Below are 16,384 nucleotides of genomic sequence, written 5' to 3'. Positions count from 1 at the left end.
ATCTTCCACTTAAAATGTGTATTTCATGCTCTTGTCAAATCAAACTATTCTTTGTTTCAGAAAGAGGCTACCTTTTTTATTTTTTAATTTGTATTTAAGACCTCTTTTCATATTCTCTATCTGTTTCTAGGATACAGCCGATCTGTGAATTTAACTTTGAGAATACTAGCCCTCCTGAAAAATTCTACTTCAAAGGAATTTTTCCAAGGCTTGCCAACAAACTGCCTTCTCTTCTCTGGGTGGTAGCCTCATGATGGGATGTTATTCTCTGCGTTTTATTTGTTCCAGGAGAACTGATATTATTACATCCTTCTATGCCAACTGAAGAAAGCATTTATAATTGCTGAATTGTGACCTCACTTGTCTTGCAGTGCCTAGACGACATTTGCACTAACTGGGATGTGATTTCTGTGAAGACAAAAGCCCTATATTTCTGTAATGCCAGAAACAATAATCACACCCTAACAAGAATTAGTTGAGGCAAATTATTTAGAAGAACATTTCATGACAACATAGGAGGAAAGCAGTACCAAAAATAGGTAGATATGTGGGTACCTAGAGATACAGATAACATATTTACTTTTAAACTATATATATGGCATAGGGTTATAATTTTATTGGAATTCTTTTGTTTCTTCAAAACTGTGCCAAGTGTTCTGAAAATAAAAAGAGTTAAAATAAATACCTACTTGGAAAAAATTTTGTGATTAATTTGCTTTTACTTTGAAAAGAATAAAGGTACAGAGAATGTAAGTACTATTCATGTCTAAATAGTCCTTGCTAGTTTTTAAATAGAGAGGACTGTATTGGAAAGTGTGTTGATGTGCTGTTTTGTTTTGTTTTGCTGCCACTAACATTTTTAGGCAAATGATTCATTAACAATAAATTAAATATGTTAAAATGAATTAAAAGAAAATGCATTTAGTTTACACAATTTTTAAGAGGTAAGTATAACCACAGCATACATATAAACTTTAGTGTCCTTATTTATTTGAGAAATAAGAGCAATCAGACCTTTAGGAGAACTTTTGGTTTCATCAACTCTTTAGAGTGCTGCTTGAAAAAGATAAGGGAATCTCTGTTTGACCTGTCCACATGTCAGAAGAGGGCATCCTATGAAATACTAGCTAGCCCAGTCTGCTCGGCTTTCATAAGCCATAAAGCCTTCGTGCTGTGCTCCATATTGAACCTTAATGCAGAAATGCTGTTCATGTTTAAATAGTCCTTGTTAGTTTTTAAGTAGAGAGGACTATCTTGGAAATATACTTTATTTAAAATAAACAATGTTAATGATTAATAACAAATAATAAACAATAACAATTTAAAACAAATAGTAATAACAAATAAACGATATTTATTTGAAATAAATAAACTCTATTTTGACATGAGAAGAATGGTCCCTTTTCACATTATTTTCATAATGGTGAACTCACATTCCTTTCCTGTGGACTGGGCTTAGATACAGGTCTTGGGGTCCTTACACCTATTCCTGAATACGTGGGAAAAGGCTGCTGCAGATCTAGCTTCTGAGGAGCCAAAGGGGTCCAATTAGAATATGTTTATCAAACCAGAGACAACTGTAAGGCTGCGCTACATGTCCGTTTATGATGTAGATCTATGAAGTCCCATCCAGGGCTGGTTCAGTTGGTGCTCTGTCATTGCTCCTTACTTTCTCTGCTCATTGTGAATTACCAGTGTGAACCTAGTCTACCAGTAGCTTCCAGAAAGAGAGCATCACAGTCGTCCAACACTGTTCATTTTGCACGTTCATGCTCTTTGAAAATAAACAACCTGCTCACCCATTTCCTCCGGTTCCCATTTATTCTTACCCTTGAGCAGTAGTCACCCCTCTAGATGCACTCCTTGCCAATTCAAGTTCACATCAATTCTTTGTGAATCTGTTTCTTTAAAAAAAAATTATTCTATTTTTGAGATGTTATCATTCCATTATCTTCTCCCTCCAAACCCTTCCACATACCTCTCCTTGTTCTCTTTCAAATTCATGGGCTCTTTTTCATTAATGTTGTTACATACATAAATGTACACAATTACATCTGAAACACATGATTACAGCCTGCTCAATCTGTGTAATGTTACCTGTATTTCAAGGTTGACTGGCATTGGAAATCAATTGTAGATTCTTTTCTGGAGAAGACTATTTCTCCCACTCTCTGCATTTCTTAACTGTCTATAGTTTTTGTGTAGGGTTGAGGCCTCATGGGCTTTTGGATGTCTGCTGTGCTTGTTCAGGTCATCTTTAGTTAGTCATGTTGGTGAGACTTTGTATGTACAGCTTCAGATACTCTTAGGAAACACAATCTCATAGAGAATTTCCTGTTCTTCTAGCTTTTACAAACCTTCTCTCCCTTTTCCACAGTGATCCCCAATCCTTAAGTATAGAAGTTATATTGTAGATATTTCTATTGGGACTGGGCTCCACAACCCTGCATTTCGACTGTTTGTGGTTTTCTATCTGTTGCAAAGAGAAGTTTCCTTGATGAGGGGTGAGAACAACATTTATCCATGTGTGTAAGGACAAATATTTAGAAGGTAATTAGGAATTATGCTTGTCCAGTAAAGTCGTGGCTGTAGATTCTCCTCTAAGATCCATGGCTTCACTAGCCCTGGGTAGTTGTCTAGGTTCCCAGTACCAGTCATAATTTCCCTTGGTTACCGCTAAGGTATGTGTGCCACTACTGTATCTTAAGGTTGTTCATGTTGGCCCTTGTTGTGGATTATAGAAATCATAACTGGGTGGGATTATTGGTTGCTTTCTTCTTTTGGAAATTTGCATGGTGTTTTCAGGTTAGTTTTTAGTGCTGGGGGTTCTGAAGTGTATGGTGTCTTCAGCAGTAAGCACTTACCTTCCAGCTCTTGGGGACAACCAGGGGAAGTAGTGATAGCCTATAATGTTTTGGGAGTTTTTTGGAAAGCTCTGACCAACAGCTCAAAGGAGGACTTCTCATATGTGGGTCAGGTGTTTTTGTGAGATGGTCATTGGCCCTAGTGGGAACATCATCAGCCCAATTGGGAAAATTTTGCTTCAACTCCTTAACTGTTGGTGGGACTGCAGTCCGATTTGGTCTGGAAGTCAGTGTTGGAGAGTTCTCAAGAAGCTAAAATAAACCCACCATATGACCCAGTGTAGTCAGACTTTCCTTTGTGGGACTGCCAGCCTGCAAATAACGACATAGAGATGTATTGTTCATTATGAAAGCTTGGCCTTAGCTTAGGCTTGTTCCGACTAGCTCTTGTAACTCAAACTAACCTGTTTCTATTTATTCATTTACATCCTGCCTCGTGACTTTCACCTCTCTCGCATTCTCTAAGTCTGATGTGTTTTGCATCTCTCACTGGTGTCTGTGGCATGCCTAGATTTATCTCCAGTTCCTCTCTCTCCCCAGAAGTCCTGCCTATTTTCTCCTGCCTAGTTATTGGCCACTCATCTCTTTATTAAACCAATCAGGAGCCTTAGGGAGGTGAGACAAAACATAGAAACATCTTTATACAGTGTAAACAGATATCCCACAAGAAGCCAGCTATACCATTCCTTGGCATATGCCCAAAGGAAAGGTCTCAGTATCCTCCTTCACAGCCACTTACCCAGCCACTTTCATCGCTGCTCTGTTCACAATAGCCAGGAAATGGAGACAGCCAAAATGACCTTCAGTGATGGTGAATGGACAGAGAAATGTGGTACATATACACTATGGGACAGTACTCAGCTGGAAAGAAAAATGAAATTGTGAACATTGCAGGTAAAGGGAGGGGGGACTAGAAAGATCATATTGAGTGAAACCCAAAGACCCAGAACACTGAACAGCATGTTCTCTCTCATTGGAGGCTCCCACCTCCAAATCTTCAGACTTGAGTACATTTCCTGGAGTGGCTACAGAACCCAAAGTAAAAAGGGACCATTGTCTCCTCACTGTAGTTGCTAAGTATATGTATATGAATTTCCTGTCAAATGTGTATTCATAAAGATTATTGTGGGTTTACATAAAAGCTAGGACATTGTCCTTATTTCTGTGGAACTAGAACACCTTAATACTTTTTAAACAAGAAGACCTTTCTTACTCCTTTTTTCTACCAAGAGAGTCCAAAGTTTCAGACGCTTGTGTCAGTTGAGTTGCTTGTGTAGTCTTTTGAGAAAAATTAAACCAAGATCTAAGTGATTTCCATGCAAAATTAATGCTTCCCCCGACTTCTGCCAAGTGCTGTGATGCATTTATGCAGCAGATGCCAGAAAGTTTAGAACTTGTATCTGGAAACAGTCCAAAATTCTAAGACAGAAAGCATTTGTGCCTGGGGCAATGTAATGACCCCACCTGTGTCTTTTTCTTGTCTTCTGGATATTTTCAGTTTATGTCCAGAAAGGTTCAGGCAGGCCCTTCTTCTATTTTTAAATCTTCCCTCTGAAACAGTTTTAATTTTACAAGTCTAGATCTCACTCCAAGTTTCAGAATATGTGTGCTACAGCATAAAATGTCCTGACAGAGACCTAATGGCCTAGCACTTAAGCATCTATTTTTTAGATACAAATTGAGAGACTTGGAGCCATAAAACTATTGTGTAATTAGTCACTATCAGATGTTGTATGAGCTTGTATTTCACACATCTGTATGCTAGGTAAATTACTTTCCACTTTCTCGTTATTTTGATAAATAGCCCAACCTGTTAATAAACTAAAATAAATGGAAATACTTAGTTGTTGGATTTATTTGCTTTGTTTTTTATTTATGATCTAGGGGGAAACCAGAAAGGAACAAGTATTTATTGAGTGCCTATTGTGTTCCAAATATTGTCCTAGATATGTTTACTTCCCTAATCTCATTTGGTCCTCACAGCCCCTCATTATCCCAGTTGTGGAGATGATGAACTTTAAACAAGCCACATGATGACTCTTTATACTTGTGTGGGGTCTTTCTCATCATACGTCTAAAGCCATCTGTCATTGGGGATGCTGAGTTATAAAAACGAGAAGTTGACTATTGTAATTTATCCTGACCACTGCAGAGCTGGGGCCAGAAAAATGAAAACACATGTAGTATTTCTCAATGCCTTGTGATTGTTAATTATGGGAAACAGTTAATAGAGATAGGGAACAAGTAAACAATACAGGACACCTTTAGCAAGAGGCAGGCATTTCTAATGCTTGAATACAAATAATGCTGTTCCAGTGGACATCCATGTACAAAACCATTAGCCTCGATCCATACAGCCTGTTCAGTTAGATGATCTAGTTATAAAATTTAAAACTATAAAGTTTACAGAAGAAATAAAGGAAATTTCTGATTTTTTTGGTTAGTTATGAACCTTTTAAGTATGTGACTTCCAAATACTGATGATTTAAAGTGTATAAAAAATTTAAGGGGGGCTGGAGAGATGGCTCAGAGGTTAAGAGCACTGCCTGCTCTTCCAAAGGTCCTGAGTTCAATTCCCAGCAACCACATGGTGGCTCACAACCATCTGTAATGAGGTCTGGTGCCCTCTTCTGGCCTGTAGGCATACATGCAGACAGAATATTGTATACATAATAAATAAAAATTTAAAAAAAAAATTTAAGGAGGAGGCTTTAGTTTAATTGTTAGATTGCTGGCCTCGCATATTCAAAGCTCTGGAATTCTCAGTACCGTGTAGACTAGGCATTTTTAATACGGGCACAAAGGAGGTAGAGGTAGGATATCAAAAGTTCCAGGTCTTTTGGGATGTTTGAGACTCAATCTTAAACAATTTTTTAAATGTTTGCTTATTTTATGTGTATGTGTGTTTTGCCTCCTTGAATGTTTGCAAACCACATGCTTATCATCAGATTTGAACAATTCCTTTACCAAAGGGAAAAAAAATAGTGTGTGGAACAATCCTCAACATCACTAGGCATTTTGGAACTGAAAATTAAATCCATAATGCATGGTACTCAACTTCATATTCAGGTTACTGCCAGCCAAAAGAGTAAAGAATTAGAAGAAAGAACTGTAACCTTCTGAGAAGCTCCCTTGAGATCCTCTCTCATTTACACCCCATTGCTCAAAACTAGCTGTACACGAGTCTGTGAAATGCAGACAATGAAGAGCGAAACCAGAAGGTTGTGTTACAGGCTTTAAGAGGTCTTACTGCCAAGTTACCTTGTAGCCTGGTGCTCTTTGCTCCTGTTTCTGAACCCTTGTTTGAGCTTACCCTAGGCAGTATGGCCTTTCTTGTAGGGGACAGTAGACCCCTGAACCCTTGACTTTGTTTGCCTCAGACCCTTTGCCTGCTGAAGTGAACTGAGTAAACAGCTTGTTTTCCTGTATCTGCAGCTGCTCTGAGCACGAGACCCTCATGGAATCCTGATGGCAGGAGAGTGGTTTCTGGTGGGTTTACAGCTGTAAATCCTGGGAGCTGGGGCATGGCTATCAGTTAAAGATCCCTATATAAGCTTCCCTGGAGCACAGTAAAGATGGCATTTTTGTTTCAAGGATGACCGTGTCCTTGTGTCTCTGTCTGTGTGCATAAGCGTTTAAATCTCCAGCCTCTTTCCCCGCCTCACGTCCGGTCCCGTAGTGCAGGCGCTACACTTTTCCTTTTTCCTTTTCCTTTTCCTTTCCTGTCAAAAGAAAAAAAATCACAATGAGAAAACTCACAACAATATTACTGTTGAATTCTAATATTTAATCATGAAATGGAAGTTATCATCTTTAACCTAAAAGTCCAAAACCTATAACACTCCAAAATCTAAACTGTTTCAAAGTATAATACCTCTAACAACTCCTTAAAATGATCAAAACTCAAGTATTAGAGTTGTCAACTAAGTGTTGTATCTTATTTTAAGACGGTGCTAGCTAAAAGTGATGGCACACACCTGTAGATGCAACACTCGGAAGTCCTAACAGCAGGACTGCAAGGTAGAAGCTAGCCTGAGTTATGTAGCATGGCCACTTTGGGAAGAAGGATGAGAAAATGCAACTTCTCCCCCAAGTTCACCTCTGGGGTTCTGACTTGAGAATAGGGTTTATTTAAAATCAAGAGACACACATAGCTAAGCAGTCCAGCACAAAGTTCATTTTTTAAAATTTGTTCCTAAAATACTGATAGACATTTTACTGCTGTCACGCTCTAGGGATGGTATGCTCATTTAGGACACTCATGTCCATAGTGTCTGCACTCCATTTACGTTCATCACATTGCTCCTATGGCTTTTCTTAATTCTAATAAAAGGGACTGTTCTATACATTTTATCTCCATTGTCACGGTGGTTTTGTATAATAGTGTTAGCGATTGTGGTGAGATTTACCAACTGCGTCTTTAACTTTTCAAAGTCTTTCTCCCACTCTCTGCCTCAGCCTGTGCGTTAGCACTGTCTTTTGTTTTATTTGAACATGTATTCTTAGCCTCCTGATATGTGATTTTAATATTGTTTATTGCCATGTGGTTTTTAAAGAGACTTGAACATCTTTTAAAATGTCTTTTATGTGTGCCTTCAGTTTCCTTGCGTAGATTTGGGCTTCTATTTGTTTTTGGATTTTACTTTTAAGAACTTCTTTTAACATACCTTGTATCATATATTAGGTAGCAGTAAGGTATCTCAGATTTGTCTTTTGGAAAGGCCTTGATTTTAGCTCGCTTTTTAAACATATTTTCATTGTCTATAAAACATTAGATTTCTCCCCGCCCCCACCAAACTTTAAAGGTGTTCTTTGTGTCTTAACTGCATAGTTTCTACCAGGAAGTTTTGACCTCATCTTTGTTTTTCTGTATCTAATAATTTGGTCTATTTAAGCCTCCTTCAGGGCAGTGCTCCTGTTCTGGAGTGAGTAGGAGTTTATTCTGCTGTGCCCCAGGCCTAGCTGCTGTGACTTGCCCCTTTGCGAAAGCTCGGAGGCCAAGAGCTATGCTTCTGTTTAGCTCCCAGAGGCATGGGTCTTTGTTTGGGTGCTAGAGTGGGGCATGAATTTTTCTTTTTCTTTTAGTTTAGTGCATTTTATGGTATATACTATAGAGCAGTTCATTGACACTTGCAGATAATTTAAAAATTAATGTACACTCAATAGGAGGCACATGCCTAACAGCTCTCCTGGTCAAGATATACAATTGTAAGAGCTTGGAATCAATTGCATTATAGGGCATGGACTATAAATAACTGATAGATTTGAAGTAGAATTTGCTATTTGCTTTTTGATTTGATGGCATTAAATGGTTTGCTTCATTTTTTTCATTATACATACCCAATTCAAGTTCCCAGTCCCTCTCCTCCTCCCATTCCCTCCACTCATCCCCCACCCCACTCCCGTCCACTCCTCAGAGAGGGTAAGGCACATTGCTTTGGGGAAGGCCCAAGGCCCTCCCTACTATATCTAGGCTGAGCAAGGCATCTGCCCAAAGGGAATTAGGGTCCCAAAAAGCCAGTACAAGCAGCAGGAATAAATCCTGGTGCCACTGCCAGTGGCCCCTCAGTCTGCCCCAGCCATGCAACTGTCACCCATGTTCCTTCCCAGTCCAGCTGGTGTTGTTGAGCTCCTATTGGCTCAGGTAGACTGTTTCACTGGGTGTCCCCATCATGGTGTTGACCTCTTTGCTTATATTATCACTCCTCCCACTCTTCAACTGGACTTTGGGAACTCAGTCCAGTGCTCCATTGCAGGTCTCTGCCTCTTTATTTCTATGAATATTCATAAATGTGCTTTCTTATAGTATATAAAAAAATCCTTAAAAGAAAGGTATAGCTCAATAAAATCAATTAAAATAAAAAGAAATTCCCCCCTCCCCCAAAAGAAAGAAAAAGTAGTCTTTATGGACCTTTTCTTTCAGTCTGTTGTTAATAAATGATATTCCCTCTTTTCCTTTTAGGACTGTAAGGCTCTGGGAAGTCGAAAATCCAAAGAAGCAAAAAAGCGTTTTTAAACCTCGGACAATGCAGGGTAAAAAGGTCATTCCCACTACGTGCACGTACAGTAGAGATGGGAACCTGGTGGCAGCCGCCTGCCAGAATGGAAGCATACAGATCTGGGATCGAAACTTGACAGTAAGCCAAAGCCTTTTTTGTTTGGTTGTGTTTTCTGAGATGGGGTTTCTCTATGTAGCCCTGGATGTTCTGCTGTCCTTGAAGTCACTATGTCCACTTGACTGGCTTTGAGTTCACAGAGACAGGCCTGCCTCTGCCTCTAGAGTGCTGAATTAAGGTGTCTATCACCTTACCCAGCTGAAGTCAATGACTTTTAAATCTTTTTTGGCTGCAGATACCTAAAGCATAAAGACAAACATCTTGTTAAAATACTATGAATTTCAATTTCCTGAATTTAGAATAATTTAAGCTGCAGTATTAATTTATCAAGTGCTATGGGATTTTTTATAATAATCAGTATTTCAGCCAACATTCCAGCTCTGATTTAGAGTGTAATATTAAAATAAATTCACCCCTTTGATATAAAACTTAAAAAGCATAGTATAGCTTATTATATAAAAATCTCAATTTCACTTTGAAAAGAAATGTTTGTCCATAATACAGAACAATACTGAACAGAGAACCAGAAAACACTTTCTAAAGGGTATAAGAAAACTGAAAAATCTAAAATTATTTCATTTGTTTTATAATTATTTCTATAATAATTTAGATAATGTTTTATTTTAATATACTTTCCTATGCCAGACTATTTTAAGAGGTTTAAGTTTTCTTTCTATAGTTTTAGCTAATAAATTTTGAACTGAAATAGATGATACAGTCTGCAGAAACAATGAAAGTGAAAGAAAGCTCTTGACTCATTCTGTAGATTACCAAAGGATTTAAAAGCCTTGTATTAGTGTAGGTGGCAAAAGGAAAATATTTCATAGCTAAAAGAGCCGCGACTACCAGTATTAAAGTTGCATGCGAATATTGTAAAATCTTTTACGTTTTGTTTACTTGTTTGTGTGGTTTGTTGGAGGTATACTTGTCCATGGTGCGTGTGTAGATGCCAGAGGACAGCTTGCTGGACTCTGTTCCTCCTTTTACTATGGGACCCAGCAGTCACCCTTAAGTCACTTGTAGACTTGTGGGCAAGTGTCCTTTACGCACCGTGCATCTGACTGCCGCTACAAATGTTGTGATACAGTTTGAATTCTTTACTTGAATGAAAGGTTCTTGTCAAATTATTAATTAGTATTTATTGAATATATTTTATATGCTAGACCATATTCTAGGTTTTAAGAGCATTGATAAAAAATTTCCTGCCCTCATGGAGTTCACATTTGAATTTTAAAAATGTTTATGAAAGGAGACTAGAGAGAGGGCTCAGCAGTGAAGAGCACTGGCTGCTCTTCTAGAGGACCCAGGTTCAGTTCTCATATCCATTTGTGGCTCACAGCTGTCTGCAACTCTAGTTTTATGGAATCCAATGCCCTCTTCTGGCCTTGGAAGGCACCAGACACATGATACAGAAACACATGCGGGCAAAAAATACAATAAATACATATTGTATGTATGTACATAAAACATACATAAAATAAAAACAATCTTTCCAGCTTTGTTCCTCAAACGGTTATATTTTAAAACATTTACGTTTTGAATCGGACCCTGGGGAGGTTAAGTCATTTGTGTTGAAATAAGGTAAAGTGTAATGATGGGGGAAACCCTGCTGATAATGCTGGAAATATCTTCGGCATTTTCTGTTTGTCAGATCTTTTTATTTCTGTTTTCATCTCCACTGTAAACTCCATAAAGCTTCATAACAGCACACAGATTTTAAAATGCCTTTGAATTGTAAACTGAATTTCAACCAAGCAGTAAATCTTCTAGTAACTGGCTTTCATCGTCTGTGGGTACTGCTAACTTAAACAACACGTAGTTTTCTTATGGAGCTTTAAGAGTAGTGTTTTCAGAATGCTATACACACAGGTGTCTTTTTCTTAGGAGCTGTTTTTGTTATTACTATTTTTTTTTAAATAAAATTGAGTGTAATTTTTGAAGATCAGTATATCTTGAAATAATGGCAGTTTGTCATTTCCAATTTTGTGGAAAATAGAGCAAGGTGTGAGGCTCAGTATTCTAAGCCATCTGCTAAGGGAGCAGGGCCTAAGACATCCTGCTGATCCCCGTCTTTAATTCTGTTTTGCTGACTTTAGTAACATGTGAACATGTAGTTTACTAGACTGTATCCTATTTGTTATATTTTACTCGTTTTTATATTAGTATATTGGTATAATCTGGAAACAAAATAAGAAGAAAAAACTTCACTATCAGGAAATACTCTGATTTAAAACAGATTTTAAAATAATTTTGAATTGTCATTTCAACTCTATCTATATCTATCATCTATCTATCTATCTATCTATCTATCTATCTATCTATCTATCTATCTATCATCTATCTATCTATCATCTATCTATCTATCTATCTATCTATCTATCTATCTTCCATCCAAGTCACAGAAACACAACAGCTGAAGGGAGACAAGCTCTTTACACAGGGCCAAAGGTAGTGTGATGGCACGTTTGTGATGAGTAGGTGAAGCTGTCATAGTTGCCACCTTTAATCCTGGAGCTCGCATTTAATTCCCTTCAACATACCTTGAACAAAGCACTTTTTCACAAATGCAGGATCTGCTAGTGACAGTACTTGTGTCCTGAGGATCTCCCTTTCCTCCAGAGCAGTGTTCTCAACCTTTCTGATTCTGTGGCCCAGTTCCTCATCTTCTGGTGACCCCCAACCGTAAAATCATCTCACTACTTCTTCATAACTGTACTTTTGCTATTGTTATGAATTGTAATGTAAATTCTGATATGCAGGGTATCTGGTATATGACCCCTGTGGAAGGGTTTGTTCATCCTCCAAAGGGTTGTCACTCACGGGTTGAGAACCTCTGCTCCAGACCTACGCTAATCAGTGTGCTAACTATCAGCCACACAGTTTTGTAGGAGTGGGAGACAAATGGATAATGGCGTGAATGTGGTAAGAAACACATTGCATGCCTGCATGAAAGTCTCATAAAAAGTCTGTTATTACTTACAACTAATATATGCTGATAGAATTTAAAAGAATTTTAAAATAGGATATACATGCAGTTTATACTCTTCAAAGAATTTGTTTTCTACCTGTGTTTGCTACCTCTCCTCTGTATTCTCCTTGTCCACCATCCTGGTGTTTGTCTACTTGAGGAACATTTTAATTGATATTCTTGTGATCCTGTTACCTGAGAACAAGACAAAAGAAATTCAAATGAGAATTGTCTCTGAGATGATCTCTGAGCAGGTGGTATCTTGTCTAAAACCCAGAATTGGGGAAGGCAGAGGCCAGAGTTGACAATCCCATTGCCTCCTGGGAGGAGTTCCTCTTGGATAAGCTAGAGATTGAGATTACATTACAGAGTAAGAGTTCTAACATTGCCAAATCATCAGACCAAAGACACTCTGCCAAATTCTGAAAGGCTTTCTTGAGAGTCTCAAAAGAGTGTTGAATAGTCTCTCTTAGAGTCTCCAGCCAAGTAATTGATAAAAAGCTTAATACAGAGAAGAATAAACTAAAACAAACAGGATATTTTGGAGATGCTGTGGGATTACTGAGTCTCTGGGGCTGTTACTTGAAGGCTCGTGGGTGCTATCTGCTGCCTTATATTAAAATATCTCTCAAGATTTAAAATTTTATTCTTATATATTATTTTCTTTTAAATTTTCATAATGTATCTTTTAAAGGGTACCAACATTTGCATATATTCAGTGTAATGATGTTGAGCTTTATTATGAAATTTTCATATGTGTTTGCCATGTACATTGCTCATGTTCACTCCCTTGTCACCATCTCTTGCTTTCCCTCTTTCCAAATAGACCCTTTCTTATTTCATTTTTTTTTTAAATCTAGATTCTGCATGAGAGAAAACAGACAGTATGTGTTTGTTTGAATCTAGCTATTTTGTGTAACGTGATCTTCAGTTCCGTAACTCATATTTGGGATCCCTTTTTCTCACCTCAAGTATCAAATTCAACCAAACTTTCATATTTGCTAACTTCTTTCTGTAACTTTTCCTGTGGTGCGTGTATCGGGTAGGAGAGTTTATGTGTATGTGTGGAGGTCAGAAATCAGCCTTGGGTGTTGTTCCTCTGGGGCCACCATCCTTGTTTTTGGAGACAGGGTCTGTCTCTGGGACCTGGGGTGCTCCCTTTAGGCTAGGCTTGCTGAGCAGAGAGCTGCTTGTATCCCCTTGGCTCTGCCTCTCCAGGATGTGATTACAGGTTCATGCTACCACCCCTGGGTTTCTATATAGGTGCAGAGCATTGAGGTCAGACTCTCATGTGTGCATGGCAAACACATTATTGTTTAGCTATTGCCTTAGCCCCATTTTTCTTGTGTTTGGACGTTCTTCTGAAGTTGTCATCGCACCTGAAAATAAGAACATCATTTCGTTTTGTTAGGGTTTCTATATTTTATGTGTATTTACTATGATTGACTTTGAAGAAAGAATTTTTTCTTCTCCTTTCTTCTAATACCCAATGCAGTAACCCAAGTTTCTTTTAAATGCGGTGTTAACATGTTAAAAGCTAAAGATTTTGAAAATTTGTGGTACTTTGCCATATTATGTTGTATGCTCATTCCGAGACTTGCTCTGTGATAAATCTGTCATGCATTGTGTATTTTTCAAGAGTCATATAACTCTGACTTAGGAAATATGTTTACATTAGTTGTTAATCATTTTCTACTATCTACACACGTGAAGATGTGTGAAGAATTCATTAAAAATTTATCTTTGAGATTATTTCTACCAAAAATAATTGCTTTCACGTTTGTTTTTAAAATTTCTTTGACACACAACTTTGTGTCAACTTCAGACGTAATGTACGGAGGACCTTTGGGAATCTAATTACTCTATAGTCTATGAATGCAACTCCATCTTTCTTCAGTGGCAGTACACAAGGGTCATTAAATAGAGTTTCCAGAGGCTAAGGTTCACTTATAGCCTTGTCTCCTGTCCCATGTCCTCTGCCAGGTGTCTTTTCCCTTCTTTCTGCAAGACTGATCACTTAATAATTCATAGCCTTTACCCCATTATAGGGAGTCAAGTAAGAGCACTACAATGTTGAGGAAGGATGGTAGTAACTTATGGAGGAAAATAATATTTTCAACAAGTTTTTTAAATACCAAATAATTTGGAAAAGGTTTCTGGTGTCTTACATTGAGGGGGAAAATCCCAGCCTACCTCTGAAAAATACTAAGAACAATGTTAGAAACCCAGATGTAGATGTTTGTCTCTTCTTAGCTTGCTAGTGAGGATCTAGAAAACTATGAAGAGATCCAGGAGAAGTAGAGTGCAGCAGAGTGTATGACAGTGTAGCATGTTTGTAAATGCAACCCAAGGCATATAGGCAAAACGTGGATTATTTGCTACTCGTCAGTACTGAGTTCCTAAGCTAAATAGTATCCTGAGATCAAACTCTACTGTGCTACAGAAACTCTTAAGTGGTTTCACCACTAGAAGGGGAAAAAGGAGGTCGGCCAATAGTTACTAAGGTGGTGGTGCTCTGTGTGTGCCCTGTCCGGGTGCTGTGAGTACATTATCAGTTAAAATTCATAGCCTAACTAGGTAGGGATCATGCCCTCATGCCATAAATAAATTATTTCAGTTACTGCTTTTTCATAAAAAGCATGTCTCTAATTCAAAGCACAGATAAGTAGGGCTGGGTAGCTCATGAGGTAGCCTGGGGTAGATGTGTAGGGCTGGGTAGCTCATGAGGTAGCCTGGGGTAGATATGTACAGCACTGGGTCCAACATCTTACACCACAAAACAAAACCAACTATATAAACTGCCCCAAATTACTTCAATTCTAGTTTTTAAAATATTAAATAAAAATTATAAAGATTTGTATAAGGTTTTAGAGGGACCCCTTAGTCTAGATAAAAGTGAAATAAGCTGCCAATTATTCTTTGGGGCTGTCATTTCTTCTCTTCTGGTGTGGTGATATGTAACATTTCACTTAGTTCTCATATAAATGCTATTATTATGAGGAAAGTTAGACACAGAGAGAATGGGTTGCCTACTCAATATCAGAGTTAGTAAGTAGCATAACTGAAGCCAGTCCTAGACTAACCGGTCATGAGCATTGTTCTATTTTGAATTAGAAATACTTCCCATAGGCTCCTGTATTTGAATTCTTTGTCCCTGGTTAGAGATGCTGTTGGTGAGCTTTTGGGAGACTTAGATCATGCTTTGAGTGTCTGTAGCCTCACCCTCTTCCAGTTGGAGACATGGGGACCGGATAGAGTACAGGCAGTTTGGCTCGAGAACCATTCTTAATCTTTACTCTGTCATTACATTGTATTGGGGTTATTTGAAATGGTATTTCCAGAAGTCAGGATGAACCAGCACATCACAGGCAATAACTGGTGCAAAGCTCAGGGGCAGCGGTAGTAAGTGCAAGACTTAACAAACCGATAGAAGCCAACTAGGCTGGAGCTTGCTTAGCCTGAGGAGGACAGGCGGGAGAGTAAGGCAGACATCAACCAGATCACTGCAGTGTGTCACTATTTGAATCATCCCTTCCCCATCTGACAGCTTGGGTCAATTTCATCTCACCAATTGGAATATCGGCAGTTTAAGTATATTTCCCATCACCAGGAACCAAACTGCAGCAAAATATTTTTCACTCACTAAAAGGATGAGATTTTAAAATGGAAGTTGTCTTTTGTTTTGTTTTTAAATGTGAACCCAGTAGTTAACTGTACTGTTTTCAGGCTTCACTCTCGTTTGTGTTTAGTGTTGTAGCTAGGTAGGCAAAGGTTGGGGTGAGACCAACAATCAAATGAGTGTGTTACAGACTGATTTAGCCTTTAGTGTATGGTGATGTTTATTTGCACTTTTTTCAGCCTGTTGTCTTCCAAAACATATGGTATTAATAATAGATAATATTTATTAAACATTTACTTTGTGCCAGGTAATGATCCAAGTGTTTCATTCACTCTCATGCACGCATGCACACACACACACACACACACACATATGCATGCATGTATATGTGTACTCAGTTGATCCTTGTAGGACAATACTGTGAAGTATTATTAGGCAATGTTTTAGATGAGAAAACTAAAGTACAGAAGAGAAAATTTTAATAACTTCCCTACTCTTACACAGCTGGTAAGTTGTAGAGCCAGAAACTCTAACCCCAGGATATCACTTTATGGCTCAAGTAGGAATAATTCTGATGGAAACGGGATGAAAATAATTGATTCAAAAGAATGATAAGATTGTTTTGTCATGGTTTGCTGACTTGAATTCAGACAAAGTGACATATTTAGACAAGATAAAATACACCTGCCCCCCCCCACCACATCCTTGGTTTCTTGAGACAGGATCTTGCTGTGTAGCCCATGCTAACCTTGAGCTAGCTTTGAACTCATAGGGTGTCTCTGAATACACTGAATTCCCCTGCTTCATGTTTCTGAGT

At 38.2% G+C, this 16,384-nt stretch overlaps 1 protein-coding gene across 2 annotated transcripts in view; it reads left to right on the top strand.

The window, feature by feature from the left end:
* The window catches only part of Wdr70 (WD repeat domain 70), a 199,385-nt gene that overhangs the window by 112,327 nt on the left and 70,674 nt on the right, over positions 1–16,384 (top strand). For both annotated transcript variants that reach the window (XM_050139058.1, XM_050139059.1), the window contains one exon: positions 8,827–9,001. In XM_050139058.1, the coding sequence (XP_049995015.1) occupies positions 8,827–9,001 (175 nt within the window). The remainder of the gene's footprint in view (positions 1–8,826; positions 9,002–16,384) is intronic.

The sequence above is a fragment of the Alexandromys fortis genome, unplaced genomic scaffold (assembly GCF_014885135.2).
Source record: "Alexandromys fortis isolate MF-2015 unplaced genomic scaffold, M_Fortis_MF-2015_v1.1 scaffold_37, whole genome shotgun sequence".
NCBI lineage: Eukaryota > Metazoa > Chordata > Mammalia > Rodentia > Cricetidae > Alexandromys > Alexandromys fortis.
This window is presented reverse-complemented; position numbering and strand designations above follow the sequence as displayed.